The 21683-nt window shown below is 36.5% G+C and overlaps 1 protein-coding gene across 1 annotated transcript in view; it reads right to left on the bottom strand.

Annotated features, from left to right (window-relative positions):
* MTTP (microsomal triglyceride transfer protein) overlaps positions 1-21683 on the bottom strand; it is a 45876-nt gene that overhangs the window by 18771 nt on the left and 5422 nt on the right. Inside the window, exons 2-10 of the mRNA XM_080796125.1 lie at positions 21230-21417; positions 19575-19718; positions 13794-13901; positions 12489-12605; positions 12037-12176; positions 9970-10120; positions 7705-7862; positions 3588-3756; positions 2627-2734 (exon numbers count right to left, since the gene is read on the bottom strand). Coding sequence (XP_080652251.1) covers positions 2627-2734; positions 3588-3756; positions 7705-7862; positions 9970-10120; positions 12037-12176; positions 12489-12605; positions 13794-13901; positions 19575-19718; positions 21230-21417 — 1283 coding nt within the window. The remainder of the gene's footprint in view (positions 1-2626; positions 2735-3587; positions 3757-7704; positions 7863-9969; positions 10121-12036; positions 12177-12488; positions 12606-13793; positions 13902-19574; positions 19719-21229; positions 21418-21683) is intronic.

Raw genomic sequence — 21683 nt, 5'->3', positions numbered from 1 at the left:
GTCCTGGGATCGAGCCCTGCATCAGGCTCTTTGCTCAGCAGGGAGTCTGCTTCCCCATTTCTCTCTCTGCCTGCCTCTCTGCCTACTTGTGATCTTTCTCTGTCAAATAAATAAATAAAATCTTTTTAAAAAAATAAAAAAAAAATCTACCTCCTAACTGACTCTTGAATCTGTCTCCTTCTCTCACCTTACTGCCACTGTGTGAACTTTACTAATTCTTGTCTTGTTGTTGCAAATATTTTCAATCAGATCTCGCTGGCTCTAATCCAGTCAACAGCTGGTCCCTGCACTCTGATTCTTTCTAAATAAGAAAAAAAAAAAAAATCTGAGCATCTCATTCGCCTGTCTAAAAACACACCACTTTCCCCTCTCTCTGCGGAGTGATGGCCGGACTCATTAGCCTCTCATTAATAAAGATCCAACTTATTTTCTCTCTTCCCTTCTTTCCTGTAGTTCTACTCTCACCTATCTGCCCCACAAATATGAATACTTTGTGCTCCAGCTCCACAGAATTTCTCACTGTTCTCAGGCATACCCAACTCATTTTGACTTCGGGCCTTTTCACGCATTGATGTATTTCTCCTAGAATGTCCTTCATTCCATACTATCGTGTCTTTACCTAAAAAGCTCTTCTAGACAAAGCTCAAATACTACTATTTTGGTGAAACCTTCCCTAGCACCCCCAAAAAGAAGAGTTTGCTATATATTCTGTATTCTCAGAGCACTGTGTTTATATTTCAATATTATTTTTTTGTTTCTATTTGATAAAAGGACTGGGAGTTCTCTGAGGATGGTAGAATATTCTATGTATCTTTATATTAAGTGACTAATAATAATAAGCACAGAGTAGATGCTTATTAAATTCTGCTGAATGGATGTTTCATATATGAATTCTGTCTTTAGCCAAGATATTTGATATATGATTACTGAAGTAAATCAGCTATTCAAATAATTATAGAAATTGAAAAAATATCTAAGAGGTCATAGTTCTTTGATGTCATATTAGTAATACAAATTTGATCTCTGCCAGAACTCAACAGGCTGATGTTCAAACATTTTCAATGCCATTTCTTTTTTTTAGTAATCTTTCTCGTACTTAATTTATATTCGAGTTTAGGTTGCCTCTTTTGGCACTATTTCAAGAATGTTCTCCCTATTATTTTTAAGAGCAAGCACTCAGCAAGGAAAATAATATAGTGATGTCTTTTTTGAGAGAGAAGAAAACTGCTGACTAGAAGCTGACTGTATAATAAATGTGGACCAAAAAAAGATTTTTTATATATTCAGCATCTTTAATCTATTTGCATTATAGAAAGATAGGCTGCTTTGGATATTAATCCTTTTGGATTTTCTATATCTAGTTATGCTTACAAAGTAAGGTTTTGGTTTTCTATGAGAAAGATGTTAAAATTAATAGTCCACTCAGACAAATGGAGAAGCTTTGAGCAAATGAAATTAAAAACAGAATGCAAAATTCTGGATATTTAGAAGTAACTAAATTCCCTCTGTCAAAACTCAAAACTGCACACCACACTTATTATAAAGAGCTCCTCAGGGCACTTCACTCAGTCAGTTAAGGATCTGACTTTTCGTTTCTGCTCAGGTCATGATCTCAGGAATGTGAGATGGAGCCCTGTGTAGGGCTCCATGCTCAGTGTGGAGTCTGCTTGGGATTCTCTCCCCCTCTCCCTTTGCCATTTCTGCTCGTACTCTCCTTCCCTCTCTAAAATAAATAAATAAACCTTTAAAAAGAAAAGTTCTCCTCAGGGGCCTGGGTGGCTCAGTGGGTTAAGCCTCTGCCTTTAGCTCAGGTCATGATCTCAGTGTCCTGGAATCGAGCCCCGCATCAGGCTCTCTACTTGGCAGGGAGCCTGCTCCCCCCCCCCCACCTGCCTTTTTGCCTACTTGTGATCTCTCTCTCTCTTTCTCTCTGTCAAATAAATAAATAAAATCTTAAAAAAAAAAAAAAGAAAAGAAAACTTCTCCTCTAGGAGATAGCCCTAGAGTCTAATATTTTTCTGAGGAAGAGGACTATACCATACATGCCACTGAAAGCCACATATGTAGTGGGCATTCAATAAATATATATTGGTGAGGGAGTAATAGGTTATTCACTCTTTGGGAAGTATTTGTTGAACATTATCTATGAATCAGCTATTATTTTAAGCAATTAGTATTAATAAGACAAAGATCCATTTCTTTTTTTTTTTTTTTAAGATTTTATCCATTTATTTGACAGAGAGAGAGACCACAAGTAGACAGAGAGGCAGGCAGAGGGGGAGAGGGGGAAGCAGGCTCCCCGCTGAGCAGAGAGCCCGATGCGGGACTCGATTCCAGGACCCTGAGATCATGACCTGAGCCGAAGGCAGCGGCTTAACCCACTGAGTCACCCAGGTGCCCAAAGATCCATTTCTGTATGGAGCTTACATTTCAGTGAGAGACAGAAATAAGCAATAAATGTCATGAATAAATGAACTGTAAAGTATGCTAGATGATAATAACTGCTATGAATAGAGAAAGTGGAGTAGGGTAAGGGAGATTAGGAGTGCCAGTGATAGGCAGTCCAGTGAGTATGACATAGAAAGATGTGGAACTGCACAACACATGAGACTGGATTTGCACTTACTTTGAGTTTGCAGCCTTCGTTCTGACACAGCTTCCTGACGAGGGCCCCAGCGATGATCATAACAGTTTCTCTGATGTCATTGCTCCCAAAGGAACCTTTGAACTTACTCTATTAGCCAGAGTAATTGGTAAACAGAGGTAAACAGGTTATCAAAACATCTAAGCATTTCCATGGGACATTTTTAGAAACATTTTTTTCAAAAAGCAAAGTAACCAATGTCTAAGGAAAATGTTTTATGTTCCTTGATAGCAAATTCAAAATTCTGATTTGGCAACACATACAAATTCACTTTCTAACTTTGAATTGAAGAGTTAATAGAATCTCTTCTCTCCAGGTCTTCTTAACATGAGTCTATGAACTCCCAAGGGGTTTATGGACTGTGTTCACTGCGTCAGTGAACCAAAAAAATAGTCTTTAAAATTTTGCCTATGGGTGAAGAGGAGCTTCATGGCTTTTATCAGGTCCTCAAATGGTCCCATTTTCCAAAAAGATTATTAATTATTCCACTAGATTGTAAGTGGATAAGTGCACATTTTGTTTTTAAATCTTGGACCCAAGAGAAGTCTAGCTTTTGTTTCCAATACAAAAACATTTGTATTGTTTCCAATACAAATTTTTTTGTATTGGAAGAATTATATCTCTTCAACGTATTATGTATTAAATTCCAAGAAGAATTTTGAAGTCAAAACAAATCTTTTAAAATCAATTTCTGAAGCATAACCAAGAGTCATCTCTGAAATTTTGTTCTATGTCATATTATATGATAAGTGAATATAATCTTTAAATTTCCTTATAATACAGTTTATGTTATTTTAAAGGAATTGCAAAGAAGATACTAGGTGAAACAGTTTACTACAGTTAATGGATTAATGGATAGAAAATAATCCAATCATTGCCTAGATTCTTAATGAACCTTTTAGTAGCTGAGAACCTTTATTTTCCCAGTGTTCACTTGACTTACAATGAGGGCTCTCAGGAGTTCCTCATCGGGATGGGAGGCAAATCCACAGGCATAGAGAAACCTCTCCTGGAGGATAACACTACTGTCACTTTTGAAATCCAAAAAGTCCAAAATAGCGTCTAATGAGTCTGAAGTCTGAGCAGAGGTGACAGCGTCCACCAGTTGAGGCCTACAAAGAAAGGAGAGTCATGGATATCAATATTTAGTGTGCTTAAGGAATTATTTAAATCTCTACCAATCACAGACTCTCCATTGATTTGAGTTTCCTAAAGAAGCGAAATTTTTTAATATAAACAAAAAATGATGGGGTCCGTGGGTGGCTCAGTGGGTTAAGCCTCTGCCTTCAGCTCAAGTCATGATCCCAGGGTCCTGGGATTGAGCCCCCATCAGGCTCTCTGCTCAGTGGAGAGCCTGCTTCCCCCTCTCTCTCTGCCTGCTGTTCTGCCGCCTACTTGTGACCTCTCTCTCTCTGTGTCAAATAAATAAATAAAATCTTTAAAAAAAAATAAACAAAAAATGAATAACTTCCTCAAAATACCCCCCATTTTATTTTAAACCTTTCCTTTAATGACTCTCTAATTCAATGTATACTCAGAAAATAGAAACTAATTTTAGTGTAATAGCCTAAACCAAACACAATTTGGAAATTTATATGTCAAAATTATACATGCAAAATTATAAATTAGGTTCAAATCCTTTTCTCTCTGAGTAATACATCAGAGTTATCGATCTCAAATATTGATTCTCTTTTGTCTGATTAGCTTTGCAAATGTACACATTTCTCAAATGCCTAGTTTAACTCAGGCAGTATTATTTAAAGAAAAGATGGGAAATCCTTTTAATTTTAATTTATATCTGGGGAGAAGATGCTGTTCATTTTTTCTAAAAATAAAAAATACCATGGTATAGTTACCATGTTCATGTTCAATGTTCAGCCATAATGGCTATGTGTGGACAGAGTAGAACTCCTATAGGCAAGTTCTAATTACATACACGGGTTGTCAGGAATCTGGTTGAGTCTGGAATGCTAAAATTTCTGAAACTATTTGTCACACTGATGAATATATTACGAATGTAAGTTTGTTCCACATCGTATAAACACACCATACATGTGTTTAGTGCTTTATATTTAAAAAAAAAAAGAAAGAAAGAAAGAAAGAAAGAAAGAAAGAAAGAAAGAAAGAAAAGAAAGAAACACTCGCACTCTATCATTTTGTTCCTATCAAAAACCTAGTAGTGAATGAAGGAGAGACTGAGGGAATACTTATTAGGTGCCTATTACACAAGTACTGCACCAGAAATTTTAGGTGTGCAACTTCTCTTTTGCTTTCACTTCTTTGTTTGTAAGACAGGGCTAGAAATAGTGGTTACCTTAGAATTGTTGGGAGGATTAGATTACATAATCTATGTAGAGCGCCTAGAACACTTGATAAATATATGCTGTTAATAATACAATTATTTCATTTAACCCATAGACATCTCTGTCAGTTTAGTGCTAATATTCCCCCTTACATATGAGGAAACAGACTCAGAGATGTTAACAGCCCCTAGCTGTTAAGTGTATAGCTGGGGTTGGAATTCAGGTTTTTCTGACTCTGGAATCCATGATCTATTAAATACACAGTGTTTCCCAAAGTGGTGTTGTTGTTTTTTTTTTCCATGTGATTCTATTCCTATGAAATGCTGTAAGGAAAGGGATCTTCAAGATTATTTAAGTTTAGAAAATGTTTAAGTAAACTTATATGTAATAATTTACAATTGAAGATGTTGAAAATTTCTGCAGCCAAGAGAATTATTTGATTTGGTTTCACCCAGCATTTTTCCAACTCAGTTGTTCACAGAATTATTTCCTCTTGGCATACTTGGTAATATTCTGCAAATTACAAGGTACACACAACGGACACTTTGAGAAATGTTATATTCCACCACCCTGTCTTTCACTATGCTATAATAAATAGAAGGACTCATTCTCCATATTATACTGACATTAGAAGTGAGGATTGGAGAGGCTAAAAGTAAACAATTTGCTCAAAGATTGTACGCTGTTGGAGGTCAAAATTAAAAACCAGATCTCCCAAAATTAAAAACTTGCCTGGGTGGCTCAGTCAGTTAGGTGTTGACTCTTGATTTCTGCTCAGGTCATGATCTCAGGGTCCTGGGAATGCGCCCCCTGTGGGGCTCCCTGCCCAGTGCAGAGTCTGCTTGAGACTCTCTCCCTCTGCTTCTCCCCCTGCTCACTCTCTCTCTTCTCTCTCTCAAATAAATAAACATAAAAAAAAACACTAAACTAAACTAGGTCTTCTGATTTTAGTTCATCCTAGTATACTTTCTATTACACTATGTTACCTGTGGGTTCATATTATATAGTACAATATTACATAAATACAAGTATTCCCTGCTTTTCCAAAGTTTGTGTTAGACTACTTTGCTTTTACAAAAGACCTACATTAGTACCTGTTTTTGGTAACCAGAAGAAATTTGAAGAGGATTTTTGATTTTACAAAAAAAAAAAAAAGGTTAAAAACAAAATAGCCTTCAACATGTTTTGTAGCAAGCCCATTATAGAGGCAGTGTGCCCCCTGAACAGCAAGTATGGTCACACCAATCCCCTTCCCTGGGACCTACACTCAGCATCTCAGCATCAGGCCACCATAGCTTAGAACTGTGACTATGAGCATCCGGGTTATATCTCCATTTATTTTGTGTATCCATTTGCAAGATGTGTTCTAAGGTATCAGAAAAACCTAAGAGAGATTATTTTTTTTGGTCTGAAAATGCTCAAAAAATTTCCATGTAAATTAATGGTAATTCTTTGCTTAACACCATTTTGGGTTACAAAAGGTTTCATAGGAAGGCTTCACTTTTGGGTAGCAGAAGAAACCTGTAATCTGATTTAGAAACTACATCATGAAATTATCCAAATAATTGCTATCTTAAGGTTTTTAGGATACAAATAAGGTTAAAATTTAATTCAATCTCCATTCTAAACTAATACCAATTTTTTTAACTTTTCTTGTCAGTATCTTTGCCTTTCCTATAAAGATAAATCACCCTACAAATATATTTTAAAGTTTTATGATTAAAACAGGAGTCTGAGAATCTCTGATTTTGTGTATTTTTCAACTTCTGGTTTAAATATTTATTTTTTGAAGAGAGCAACCAACTCTGGTTAGTCATATGGAATTCCTACCAAAATGTCCTCGAGGCAAGTAAATAACAAATAGAATCAAGAATAAACAACTTCTTGAAAAAAAAACTCATTCTCTTCTTGGAGAACTGAGTTCTTTGAACTCAGTGACAACAGCTACTGGTACTGTGTGTATGTGTGTGTGTACGCGCGCGCGTGTGTGTGTGTGTGTGTGTGTAAGTTGGCCAATTTCCATTTTTTATTATGTTAATGGCTATTTTTGACGGTCAAATTAATTGAGCCACTTTCTGTATCATTAGGGTAATTAGTACCATACAGCTGAATTTGTATGTACAAATTCTATGTTACAGACAAAAACCACTTGCATTTACAAAGTAAGTCTGAGACTTAAGTCAGCTCTCTTTATTATGCGTGTCAATGAATCACACTTGCAGCAAACATTCAAATAATGCACCAATTTCTTTTTTCTAGAACCTTTTGACTATTTCCCTAGTTCTCAATTTTTCTATATAAAAAAATGGCTTTGATGGATATGATCTTTAATAAAATCACATCTTTCAATTGAAAAGTCATACTCTTTTTCTGTTTTTATAATCAACTCCAGAATCTTTTCAAATGTAAATTAATAGGTCCACACACAGGGAGGCAGCACATGCATCCTGGGGTCAAGATGAAGCCCTGCGCTCCTTTATCTATGTACCAATTTAGACCTGATTTAAACTCATAAACACTCAAAAAATGTTCATTCTGACTCACTGCCAAAACTTTGTTCTCACATATTTCTGGCCAAGTGATTGTTAAATTACTGTATTGTGGCATAATAACTCTTTGATGAAAATGCAAAAACAACACAATAATTGATTTGGAAGTTGGGCAGTTGGTTAAAAGGGGTCTTTCTTGCTTAAGAAGAACCCAATAACCCAGAAATGCTTTTCTACAGACAACCCAGCACCAGATTCGGGAACTTACAACACTTCCTTGCTTTCAGCCTTGAGGATCTGGAGGATCTCTTCTCTTCTTGCTCTCCGGAGATGCTGAATAAAGGCCAGGAAGCTTCTGACAGCCTCAGCCTTGGAGAGGTTGTCAGGCTGCAGGTGTTTTCTGGTCGACTGCCAGTGCTCCGCCAGCTGCAAAGAAACCAGGCTGCAGGCTCATACCCCGTTCAGGATTCTGAACATCCGCGTTGTCAAGGGACGCTCTCTCCAGAAAGAAAGCTTGCCTTGTAACTGACAAGCAAAAGAAGCTTTTTGTGTCTTACCTCCATATCAATGATTGCCACCTGCCCCTCTCACATTCCTGTGACTCTCAGAGACAAATCTAGAGGCCTCCTGAATCCCTGTAGGATTCCTCTGCAAGAGGACCATTTTTGTCTGTTAGTACTTAGCTCCAAAGAACCAAGACTTCCGGGCCTATAAGGTTATTCATTACACCAAGGGAATTAGACCCAAGGCCAGGCTTTGACGACCATCCTGCAATTATGCAGAATTTTCTTTAAGGGCAGGAGATGTTGGAAGGGGGGAAAACATAAAACTGCTGAATAACTGTATCAGGTTTCTTATGTACTGGGACCTCACTGAAAATTAGTCTTCGTAATAACTTGAGCTCCCTATTCTATCTCTTTATTTTATTGTTTTTATGAAATGCAATGTTTAACTATGCTAAGCTCTGAACGGTTCATTATTTGCAAGTTAGAGTAGTATTTAGATGAAAGTAATTCTCATGCTATTGTTATTCTGATTTTAACAATAGTAAGTAATTCTAATTAGTTTTATTCTGGCTTTGAAATATGCTAAATAATTGATTTTTCATAGTTTACCACTTTTCCCCTCATTGTAAAAAATGTGTTTAATCCTGTTAGTGACCTCCAGCTCTCTAATTCTGGGGTAATCAGCATTCTACTAATATTTAAATTATTCACTCTTAATAAGCAATAGACACATATTTTCTCCTTTTCAAGTCCTTTTTGGTTATCTAATCTTAAGAGGCTATTCCAAAGCAAAATTCCAACTATTCTTAACTAAAGACCTACTGGGTCATTTCTGAGGGCAGAGAGCATACTAGTGTGAATTCAGATTTTTTTCTTAAAAGGTTTGCAATCATGACAATGTACTGAAATTGCAAAAGCAATTCCTCAAAGACGAAAACCCTTCCTACAATAATGAAGAAGTAATTATCAAATCTAAAAATGGCTTATAATTTTTAATAACCACGGGGAGAGAAATTAATAGTTCACAGCACTAAAAAAGATGATTGGTTTCATCAGTCACTTTTCTAAATAATTTCCACCTTCATATGACACATTATAAAATTTACTCTGGAACATTAACTTATATATGGAAGAAAAACAAACAAAAAATGAGATTTAAGAATGATGATTCTTACTTTTTGTTTTTTCCTTGGTTCAATTTTGATAAATTTGAGAAATTAGCAATGACTTAGTGTCTTATACTTTAAGCAAATTATGATATTTGTTCTTGATAATTCTACTTCTCTGAATGCCAATAATACCCAAGGGAATGGCATTTTCTGGTAGCTACCAACAGAGCATGAAGCCAAGTGTTTGTTCTCCTGACAAGAGGCTAAGTATTAGTAAATGCTGGACCCTAACGATCTATATATGGCCACCATCACTCATGCAATAAATGAAATTTCTCTTTGTTGGACTTAAAATGTTATGATGACCTATGCTTTGCCTTGGAGATGTGCTATCTCATTTCTGTCTGTAATGGTAAGGGAGTTGGGGCGTGGTAAAGAAAATTTTCCCAATTTAGCAGAGAACTCAGTATCCTTTTTTAGTCCTCACATGAATACTCAGAACACTGAGCTTAATAAAATATTTTACCTGAGGACTTACTGCTACTCAGTGGTAGAACTTTCAGGATTCAGATTCCTGTCCATGCTCTTCACACTACATGCTTTCCCCAAATTTCATTAGGCCCTTTACCCCCCCACTGCATTCTAGGTATTATTACTCAGAAGCTGCCCTTAAGTCATAACATTTTTAATTTGAAATGAGTGGACGATAATTATTAGTTAATTACTGTTGGATTACACATCATCTCGGGTGCATACTGTTAAGTGCTAGTGCCATTAGAATTCAGTGGTGGCTAGTAGCTCTTCATAAGCTTTCTTCAAAGAATTAACTGAAGCTTCCATTGGAGACAAAAGGAAAATTGAATTTTAAGCCATGATTACTCCCCTATCTGACCACCCCACGAAGTTGTTCAGACTTACAGAAGGGCATCCTTTACACTCGCTCTGGAAGTTCTGTCCCACGATGGGAAGGGCCCTGTACTCGGAATCAACGGCTTTAATTATGGCGGCAACCTGCTTTCCGGGTATCAGTCTTGGGCCTGCTTCAGTGGTCTTCAGCTCTAATTTCTGCCTGCAAAACCAAGGAAGAGAAGTATCACATTAGCAGCTTTCTTTTGAGTGAACAAGCTACTGATTGCCATTCTTTTGGCAAACCAGATACAAATTTCTTCACACTATGTGAGTCCGTGTCTTTCAAACTGCAGAAACCTCAAGATAATTATGAAATCTTCCTGGAACAACAATTTTACTCAAGGGCTTCAAAATCTGGGTCTGGATTTAAGAGAATACAGGGAAGAAAACTTGCTCGGATGCTGAAGAAGATATGTGCTGTCACTTCTTTTAAATTTAGCCCTGCTTTCTGAAAATATCATCCATACAGCCATTAATTAACTAAGATAATTAGGAAATCGTATTTACTGAAAATGACTGCCATGATTTTTTTTGCCTGAAATGCTTTTTCCCGTCAAGATGTAGACGCTGCATGCCTATCCTTGATCCTGGGCAGGACTCTGTGATTTCCCCCAACTAAGACAGGGACAGTGGAAGGAAACTATGTGACTTCTAAGGCTAAATCTTAAAAAGGAAATTCAGCTTTCATCTGGAATGCCAGCAGCACATGTCCCTCTGGAGACTTGAGCTGCCATGTACAAAGTGTGACTCCCTGAAGCTGCCATTTTGAGAGGCCACATGTTGATAAAGAGAAATGTTTGGGGAAACCATAGTAGTTTCAGTCTTCCCAGTCCAGATAGCAAATAGGTGAGGGAGCAACCTTTGAACCAGCTCTGGTCAGTGACTGCCACTGCAGAATGGAGGCCAAACAAGGCATGCCTCGCTGAGCCAAGGCAAGACCCAGAATTCCGAGAGAGAATAATAAAATGACGGTTGCTTTTTGCACCACTAAATAGGGAGTGGTTTGTTGTAGGGCAGTGGAAACCTGATAGACCTGATAAGTAATTTAAAATATTTATATTATACAAAAATACATGAAAAGAATATGGTGCAAAGCAAAATGCAAAATTCTATCCAGATGAGACTTCCAAAGAATTTTCAAGCATTTATGGTGTGAAGCACTTCTCCCAAGACTTTGCATCCACTGCACTCTGATATTAGAGTTACTTGAGAGAAAGCATTTGACAAGTGATGGCATAAGATAGAATATATTTAATATTAGGAAATCTTCTAAATTAAAATCTGAAAATAATATATACTTTTAGATTTGAAAATTCTAGTCCTTAAGCCCCTGAGAACTTCTGACCAGAGAAATTTTCTCACACTGAAATAATGGGCTTGAATACAGTATTATAAATCAAAAATACAAAAATCCTGGGGCACCTGGGTGGCTCAGTGGGTTAAAGCCTCTGCCTTCGGCTCAGGACATGATCCCAGGGTCCTGGGATCGAGCCCCACATCGGCCTCTCTGCTCAGCAGGGAGCCTGCTTCCTCCTCTCTCTCTCTGTCTGCTTCTCTGCCTACTTGTGATCTCTGTCTGTCAAATAAATAAAATCTTAAAAAAAAAAATACAAAAATCCTGTCATATCACTTTATGATGGAATTTTTTATTTGTTTCTTAACAACAACAAAAATCTCAAAAAGAGAACATGCAAATGCCACCACTTTTTAACCTTACCATTGGAAAGATCTGACAGAGAAATTAGAATATAAACTAGAACGAATCAAGTAGTTTGCCTTTTTAAAACGTATATCAATTCAATAAATGATTGATACAATTTTAAATGAAATTCTATTAAAAAACAGTATTTAATGTATGCCATATATTATTGTAGATGACATGAAAACTAATGGTGAATGAGATATAATCACAGTTTTCAAGAAGCTAACAGTCAAAATGAGAAAACTCTCTCTATATAATAAATACATATATAAAATATACATACATTTAATATTTCTAACATGTATATTTAAAAGCCAAATATAATAACATATCAAAGAATAAGAAAGAGAATTTAAATTTCCTCATTATCTTACTTTGATACTATATTGCCTGTGATGGTCTGCAGAAAATTCATCCGAAAAGCATGTGTCTCTTCTGCGAACACAGCTATAACAAAGCTGTCTTCTATCTTATAGGTAGTAACAGATGTGGCTTTTGAAGTGACACCCAAGACCTAAATAAATAAATATGTAAGTAAATAAATATTTGTAGTTGCAACAATCAGCTTTTTATCTCTGAATCAAGTCAAATAGCAAACTCTCTTCTAATTTTCAAAAGAGCTTCCTCTTAATACCTTTCCTTCACCACCCAAACTTGTAACATATGAAAATAAACCTTTTCATTTGGTACATGTGAAACAACACCCTAAACTAAAAATTATAAATGTTCCCCAATTATTTGTTAACCTTATTCTTCTATTATTTTAAATTAATCTCTATAAAATGTAATTATTTGGATGCCTTAAAAAGCGTGATATCGGTCATACCTGATTTGAGGTTGTAAATCCAGATCTCTCTATTTTGCATGAATCCAAGGCCTTAATTTTGGTCACTTTGTCCTGATGAGCCTGGTATGTCACCTTACAATCCCCAGAGATATCTACCTAAAAAGAAAAGTAAAAATACATCTTTAAGGATTTTCACATAGACCACTTAAATTCCAGTGGGAAGCGGCCTGAAAACTGGGTTCCTGATATTGTGATGAGGGCCTGCTTTTTTGTCCAGGCTGACAAGACCAAAGAACAGGAAGAATTCAGTGTTTCCTGAAGCGTGTGGATTCTTTTTCATCCTCTTTTGTTGGGTCTTATGAGTACCTTCTGTTGCCCCAGTAATAATAAAGGATTTCCTACTTCTCTTTAACATCTAGGAAAAATGGGACAAATGACCTGGTCAAAATCAAAACCTCTAGTAAGTGGATAATTACGTGGGAAAGGGATCTGACTTTTAATGCTGTATCCAGATGTGAGTATGGGCGTGCACTCGCTCTTTGACTAGCCGAATATAATTAGAAATCCTTAAAAACTTGTGGGATTAATTCAACTCATTAAAAGTCACATTAACAATTTGAGTGTGGGCAAATGTATGTCTGTACAGACTGTTTAGTTTCTCTGTCCCTTCCCTTGGGTCTCAACTGGCACCACACGTGGCCTTTATTCTAGTAAACTACCCAATCTTCCCTTGGCCCAGCCCTGCCAATTGGATTTTTTCACCCATTCCTGGGTTGGCTGAATTCAGAACAGGTAACTCAGACCCAGCCCTGCCTTTGACTCAAAGTGTGATACTGGGAGAGACACTTAACTTCTCTAGTTTAACCCCAGTTTCTTCATCTGTAAAATGAAGGGGGTTGGTATAGACCTCTGGTTCCCCAAACTGACAATGCATCCAAACTCTCTGAGAAAACTGTTGTAATATAGATGCTCAGGTCCTCCCTGATCTATTGAATTAGAATTTCTGCAGGGAATCCATATCTTAAATAAGGTCCCCATGGGATAGTGATGTACAGTGATGCCACTGAAATGCTCCCCAATGTTTTCTGCACCTCTGCCATTTAGTCATTCTGTAAGTCTCCTTAGTATAATAGATTCGAATTTCCCTCACCCTGTATTTGGGTACAAATTGGGATAAATGGCAATCTGTTTCACATGTAAATGAGACTTAACCACCCTAGTCACCCTTTCTGAGCATTACCATAGTAGTAAATTTTTACTGAATTTCTTAAAATAGAAATCCATATAAGCAACTTCTGTAACTATTGACAAATAATATACTGGATCCTTAATATTAGTAAGTACCTCGTTGGTGGTTCCAGAGCTTAACTGCATCTGAAATAGGCTAGCCAGTCCTCTCTTGAGATTCTCTATAGCCACCGGTTCATTTGGATATGAGTAGAAATCTTTGACCTGGGGTTGGGGGGAGAAAAACATATATGAAGCAAAAATGCATCATTTATCAATTTGGTTAAATAATTAGTGGGAAAGATCAGATTTTCACCCTTATCAATCTGGAAGACAGAGATCTGTTACTCCAAAGCTGGGGATTTCTTTTTTTGTAAAAAGATGTTATTTAAGTTTCTACAAAGCTAGACCATGAAAATATAAAACTTTGGGAGACAGGTAATTAAGGCTCTGAACACGATGGGCTTAGCCTAGGGAAGGAAAGAGTGCACTGATTTAGACTGAGGTTTCTGTGAAAGCAAGAAGGATTGCCCAAGGAAGAGAAATCAGGAATATTTTCTTTGAACATATCAATATGTTCCCTACCTGCAACACTGCTTGAAACAAAAATGAACCAATGTTTAAAACAAAGAAATCAGTTCTGGGAAGATAATATCAATTGACATACTTGATACTCATATGCTAGCACAACCTCTAAGGGCTATGACAAGGGCCTACACACGGCCATAAGGCCCATGGACAAAATTCCACAGGAGTGATTTTCTCTGGCCTTCCAGAGCATTCATGTAGACCCTGGATATAAGGAGATAGAGATGGTTGGAGAATTTGAGGTTGAGATTGCTATCATTGCATGCCCTGACACAGGCACTGCTTTGAGTCCCTTCACAAGGCAGGAGATGTTGAAATGAGGAGGATGACTGTGATTTGTCTGTAATAGTCAATGGCTTAGCTTTGTTTTATCCTTGACATTTATAGGCCCGGGGTGATAACAATGTCTCATACCATTTTGGTAATTTAGGTCATGTTTAAGAAACAAGAATAAAAATACAGAGAATTTTCTGGAAGGTTTGTCACTTTTCACCCTGTATTAACTCCAAACACCTCAAACAATTTAGAAGTAGAGCATGGATATGGCTTCCTTGTAAAAATCCTCAAGGTCTATGGTAATTATAGCTGAGCATTCCTACTGGAAATATCCTGAATGCCTTCTTATTCTCTTTAAAACCAACCATGATTTCTCAAGTAAAACAGAAAGCTCAGTAATTACATAATGAATTCAACTAATACCAATCGAACAAGTCAATCTATAGGAAAACTCTCTCACACCTTAGAAGAGAATATTTGGCCTGACTTAGCCAAACAAGTGCCTCAAATCTCTATTTTTATTTTCTACATATACTCTGCCTAGCGACAAATTTACTAGGTACTTTATCCAGCAATCAATTTTAGTCATTATACTGAACGAACCTATAAATATTGGAATTGTGTTTGTCTAGGTTAAAAAGGAACTGGAATGGTGACCTCAGTGTCTGAAAATCCATGGTATCATATTCTCAAACAAATCACTGGCAATTTCTCAGATCCAAGGCTGAGTTTCTGACGTTCTATTTTGTAAACTGGGTCTTCCTTCCTTTTCAGAATTACAGTATAACTTCCTTTTCAAATTTCTGGAAGTATATCTCCAGATATCATGATTATTAAAGGTTCATAAGTGGATCGCTTAAACCTAGACACAGCCAGAAGAACTCACATAGTGGCAATACACATAGCCTATGACCTGTGATTTTTGTGGCTTGAGTCTTAAGAACTTCAGAAAGAAAAGAGGAGCCATTAAATGGTGAAAACACTTGTATGGTCATCAGTATCTTCACTTTTCTTCCAGGCTATAAAATGTGCCTGAAGTATTTATATAAAGTTTTACTTAAAAATTCAGGCAACCTAGTTCTCTGATTTAATCTTTGGACTACAGAAAATATTAAATGCTCTTTTATCAATGGCCCATGTGCTATGGATCAAGCTTTGATCTTGACTGCTAGATCTCTAAAAAAATGGTATTAACAACTTTTTTCCCCCTAACAGATTGAACAAGATAAACTGGAAGACAAAAAGAGTTTTTTTTTCATTCTTCTATTAATATTTATTGTTTTCCTAAAACTAGAAAAGTGGACAAATCTGTTTTTACTCACTTGTATGGCTGCTATCTTTAGGGCTTAAATACTGTTCTTTTAGTGCAGACCAAAGAGAATCAAAGCAAAGACAGCTCTGGTATCCATATTAGCTAAACGCCAAACTGTTAGAATTGAGTAGACTCTCAAAAATTAAAAAAATAGTAAGTCAGAACTTTGCAGTCCAATCCATTTTGGCTGCAATAATCTTAAATGCATTATTTTGCAACAGGAACCAAGTAAGCTTTATTACATTCAGGCCATAAAGCTGATTTTCTTCATTCAGTTCTGAAATGAGCTCTGAACATCTGAGAGCACAGGACTCTTATCTAAATTCACAGTACCCACAGTTCCGGAAAGCAACAGTGATACCAGCTAGTTACAAATTAAGTCTTAAACCCAAGGAAACCAAACATAGAGGAAGATGGGTGAGTTGTGGAAAAGGAGATTCAGTGCCTCTTTTTGTCAAATTTTGAGGGCCAATTTTGCCTTGGAATTCGTAGGGATTCATCATATTCTTTTCCTTGGGGGAAAAAATGTTTCCATACATCCCCTTAATTTTTACATTCTTTAAGAATAAGAGAAAGCAAAATTCCATTAACTGGCCCAAATAGCAAAAATAAACAAAAAGAATCCCAGCAAACAGACTAATCATTTTATTTAATCTACTTAGCTGGAGCGATGTCTCTACATACATCTTTGTTATACATATCTAACAGAGTATAGCTAGGCAATGACACGTTGGAAAACAGACAAGTGAGGATATAGATGAAGAATTGAAGGTTTTCAAGGTGTCCTATTTCTTATGTGTGTGTGAAGGAGCCAAACTGCCAGATTCAGGGAACAAATCAATGCCCAGAAACAACACAAAATAAAGGGCCATCTCAGCAGCCACGAGGTTAATTTGATCAATAGTGACAGTGAAAACTAGAAATGGAAATCTGGTAATTATCCAGTTAATTGGATTAGCATTTCAGGCCCAAAAAAGAATCCATGCATCTTTTGCTTGTCAGTGTTAATCAACTTAACCAGGAAACTGTCATGTTTCCAACTTCACTTATGATTTGTAGACAAAACTAGAGCCATGCCCAAACACCTATATAGGGAAAATGAGTGGGCATGGAAAAAAGATTATGTGCAATAAATATGCATCTGAGTGTTTTAATGGGCTCTCGTTTATAATGCAAATGTAGGAGCTTAAAACAGGGGCTCTGGAAAGACAAAAAAATACATGCTGCTCAGCATCCTTGAAATCACAGAAATTTCAAGGGGGTAAAACTTAATTCGAACCTGGGGTAGAAGATATTTTTTAATAACACTGCCAATCAGTAGTTCAGATTTTCCTTTCATAATTCCTCTCATAGTAAATTGAAGTGATCATTTAAATAATGATCTTTCTGACAGTGATGTGGCTGAAAATTCCACATGGCATCTTAGTCTCCAGGGTCATATTTTTTTTTCAACAAGTACTTTAATCATATCATTGATAGAGAGCACAGTGCACTTTAACCTGAGGCTATCGTAAATCATTACAATCACAGCTTGTGTAGAATTGGCATGTCAGAGTCACCGATATAATGATGTGGCAGCTCCAGCCCAGCCTTTGAACAGTGAGGGCACCAAGTCCTTTTGTGTGTGTAACAAGACTTTGTACTCCGCTGCTACCCAAGGGGCTATAAAATGGTAGGCTATCATTAAGATTATAAATGCAACTAATATTTTACAGGCTCAAGTGTCTTTACACATTGGAAGGCAAGAGAGGAAAAAAAGAGTATTTCAAGTTGTCGTGCCATATGAAAATCAAATGAGTTACTAAATACCTTGAGGATAAAATTAGGAATATTACAAGTCCCCCCAAAGAGGTGGTACTTCCCCAAAGCCTTACCGCTGGAAGACAGTATAATGTAGAGGTTTCCAACCTAGCCTCTGAGATTAGACCTTCTATTTTAATACCACCTCCACTGCTTGCCAGTTGTAGGAGCCTAGGCAAGTTTCTTTATCGCTCTTAAATTTGGTTTCCTAATCTATTACAAGATGCTTCCCAGAGCTGTCATGAGGATAGAAGAAATAATTCATGAAATGCCTTCGGCCTCTGGTGCACAACAAGTGCTCAGTCTGATTTAGCTATTATTAAGCAAACAATAACCAAAGCCTCTCTCAAAGTTCAACTCATTTTAACCCCAGGTATCCTTATACACTCATTCCTTTAGTTTACGAACATTCATTGAGTGGACACTATGAGCAAAGGCACTGAATATACAGAGTTAAAGACACAATTGCGCCCATGAGCTTACTCTGAATACTGAATGCAGACAAATACAGAGAGAATTTCAACATACAGTGATAAACACCAAATATAAATGAGCCTACAAGAATATGGGGTTTGGGAGAATGCTAGGAAATTCTCCCGGAATACCAAGCCAGTCGGTACAAGGCATGGTTCTGGGTACTCTGGGGAGGAAGGGAGTGGAAGTGCATGAAGGAGAGAGGGAGGGCCTGGAATATAAAGAGCAATGGGAATTTTCTGTACTGAAACCCATAATCTAATAATGAACACAAATGACCAAAAGGACAGTGATAAGGGCTATGAGTAAGCTACAAGGTGTTAAGCGGGTTTTAAAGAGGGGTGGTTATTTCCAACTGGTTAGAAGGTTATAAACTTTATAAAAGAAAGGGCCTGTGAGCAAATCCTGAGGCATGATAAGTATTTTGACAAGGAGAAGAAAAGCATTCTTAAGATGGGGATTCGTGTTTGGTTGTAGAAATAACAACACAAGAGTCCTTTTTTAGTACTTCCTATAAAAATGCACATCATTATTAGTAATATATCTCATGTCTGAAATTTATACTTTAAAGTATTTGTTTTTACCTTTATTTTGAATCTAGAAAATTTTAATCTAGAGACATTTTGGAGACATATGGCACTTAAACTCTAATGATCTCTTACTATTTTTCTACTTGGGCACCTAAAATTGATCATCTTTACAGATATGTTTTTAGGTCTGTCAATATAATACCTATGCTTTTCATAAGTCCACATATGTAATGTCTAGTAATTCACTGATCACAATTGTATCTTAATTCCAAACAGATTTAGGCCATTTTTAATAGGCTACAATCAAATCATAAGTAATGCACACTTACAGAATTCTCTGAGCAAACTTCCAAATGGATATTATAGTGTTCATACATTACTTTAATAAATAAAATGCTTTTCAAAATCATAGTTTTTAAATAAGCTCTAAGTACTTTTTTAAAAAATCAACTCAACCTTAGGAATACCATGCCCTTTCAAAAGCTTCAGTTTTGTACATTAGCCAGATACTGATATTCTTATGAGTTAATATCATTAATCTAAATTAGATCATTTTAATCTCATAATTTGTCTACTTTCCTGAATGATATAATCACCTGTGATGACCTAGTAAGTTAAGTATTTTTCTAACCCTTCTTAATTTAATAAGGAATATACCTTTTAAGAATGCCTCTCAATAAATACTTGATTCTACTATAAAGATTTTCATAAAAATGGGAAACCAAGTGGCTAAAAAATATAAGTGAATTCAATGCTTTGATTTACTTCTGAAGTATTTAATTTACAATCTCTACTTATTCTGAAAAAGTTCCATTTACTATTAATGTGATGATATCATGATTACTTCAAAATAATAACTATTGACAGGAAGAAAAATTTGAAGTAGGAAAGATGTGGGATCCCCGAAGTCACTTTTACCTTTCCATGGACTAGATGAAGGAGCACAGGTCTTTGTAAAGCTTCTAAGTTTTCTTTTCTTATGATTTTGGGTGGGTTTTTTCCTTTGAAAATGCTCTTCTCTCCTCTCTGCTCATTCACATTTTCAACATTTACATCTTTCATCTGGAATCATGGAAAGAAACCTGTTAGAAAAATTTGCTATGTCTATTTCCATTACAGTCTCTTAGAAAATAAAATGATAAAGCAATAAACAGGGTTGTCCATAGTGTATTCTGTTGGTTTTCAGTTCACGATTCATAGGACTTAGCCATTAACTTTAAAAGAATGGAGAAGGTATCCAAAAATTGGGTTTTTGAATTAGGTAAAAATTCTGATTCCGAAAGAAATCTGTGAATTCAGGTTTACAACAATTATGAATGGAAGGTGGCTCTTTTTTGTCAGTTACTCTCCTTATTCGTGTTGACTGTTGCTGTCTGCCTGGTCTCTTTACCATTTTTTGAAAGGAATACTAACCCATTGTACTTCACTTACATATGCAAAATTAAAGATGAACAGTCTGGTTACTGAACAAGGAAGTACATATGTTTTCCACAAAGTATTTTACTGTCCTATTGAGAAATGGCTCAGAGAGGTAGATGATGAAGTTTTTTTTGTTTTTTGTTTTTTTGTTTTTTTTTTAAGATTTTATTTATGTATTTGAGAGAGAATGAATGAGAGAGAGAATGAGAGAGGAGAAGGTCAGAGGGAGAAACAGACTCCCCGGGGACCTGGGAGCCCGATGTGGGACTCGATCCTGTAAGTCCGGGATCATGACCTGAGCCGAAGGCAGTCGCTCAACCAGCTGAGCCACCCAGGCGCCCTGGATGATGAAGTTTTGATCCAACTTGGAAGATACAACAACTATGAGAGACATCCAAAGAAGCAAAGATCACTTGGTACACGTATTACACTGACACCTCATTATAAAGTTTATCAACAACTACTTATCAGTTACAAGGGAACAGATCTTGGTCCTGTGTACCTGTTTCACACTAACATGGAGAAGAATAACTGACTTTACTAGAGAAATCTATGACCTTTAGGCTCTTAAAAGCAAATATGGAATCACTATATATTAAAACTGAAAGTTCAAGGCCCCAGAAGCCATCTAATTTGACCTCCTTTCTCAACACATAAATCTAATTATCATAACTAACCAAACACTGCGATGCAGGACAGTGCCTGGTTCTTACCTCAAGAAGAACACAGAATTGGTTTATTCCTCATTGGTAATTGGTACGTGAAAGAACTCAGAAAAATTGAGACCTCCCTATTTATCTCTTCTTTCTGCTAGAATGGTCTTGTTTTTCACATGACTATGGATTCTAGACTTCTCATTCGTAAAACATCTCAAGTGAATTTTAGTTTAAGTGTGCCTATTAATGCAAAATATAGAACTGAACATCATGTTATCGTTACTTACCAGCATATACCTTCTTTTGCTTGATTCAGCAACTTGGAAAGACCACACCACTTTTGATTAGCAAAAACTTCAAAACTGTAGATCTACTTATTTTAGTTATAGATAACAAACTAAATGGATATATAACAAAGAGCACAAAAGCGTTGAATGATGCACTTCACAAAGACTTTGCTGACCTCCAATCTTCACATCTCTGGTAGAGGATACCTACTGTGATTTGGATAAGTTGGTCATCATCACCATCAGGATTCCTCCAGAGTAAGATGACATCCACATTAGATGAAATTCGGTAGCCTACACTGTCTTCTTGTTTTCCTTTGCCCCGATCAAGAAAAACTTCGGTGGAATATGTGAGTTTGTACAGCCGGTCATTATTTAATGAGAGACCAGTTGTGTGACCTGCATAAAGATTGCGACACAAGTCAAGTTTCAGTTGTAAGGGACCTGTCAGGCCAGGAACTGTGCTTTCTTGCTATAAAGCATTGCTCATCTAGCACAGTGGTGCCAGGTGGGAGCTTAGTAATATTTGCCAAATGAAAGATAGTTCTATCCTCCTTCTGCTGAAATTATAGGCTTGAACAACAACAAGAACAACTAACAAACAAATAAGCTTCCATTTCAGAAAACTTTTGTTTGTATCCCTAATCAACAGTCAAATTATCTAA

The sequence above is a fragment of the Martes martes genome (genome assembly GCF_963455335.1).
Source record: "Martes martes genome assembly, chromosome: 2".
Taxonomy (NCBI): domain Eukaryota; kingdom Metazoa; phylum Chordata; class Mammalia; order Carnivora; family Mustelidae; genus Martes; species Martes martes.
The sequence above is the reverse complement of the archived record's forward strand: the minus strand, read 5'-3'. Positions and strand labels throughout refer to the sequence as shown.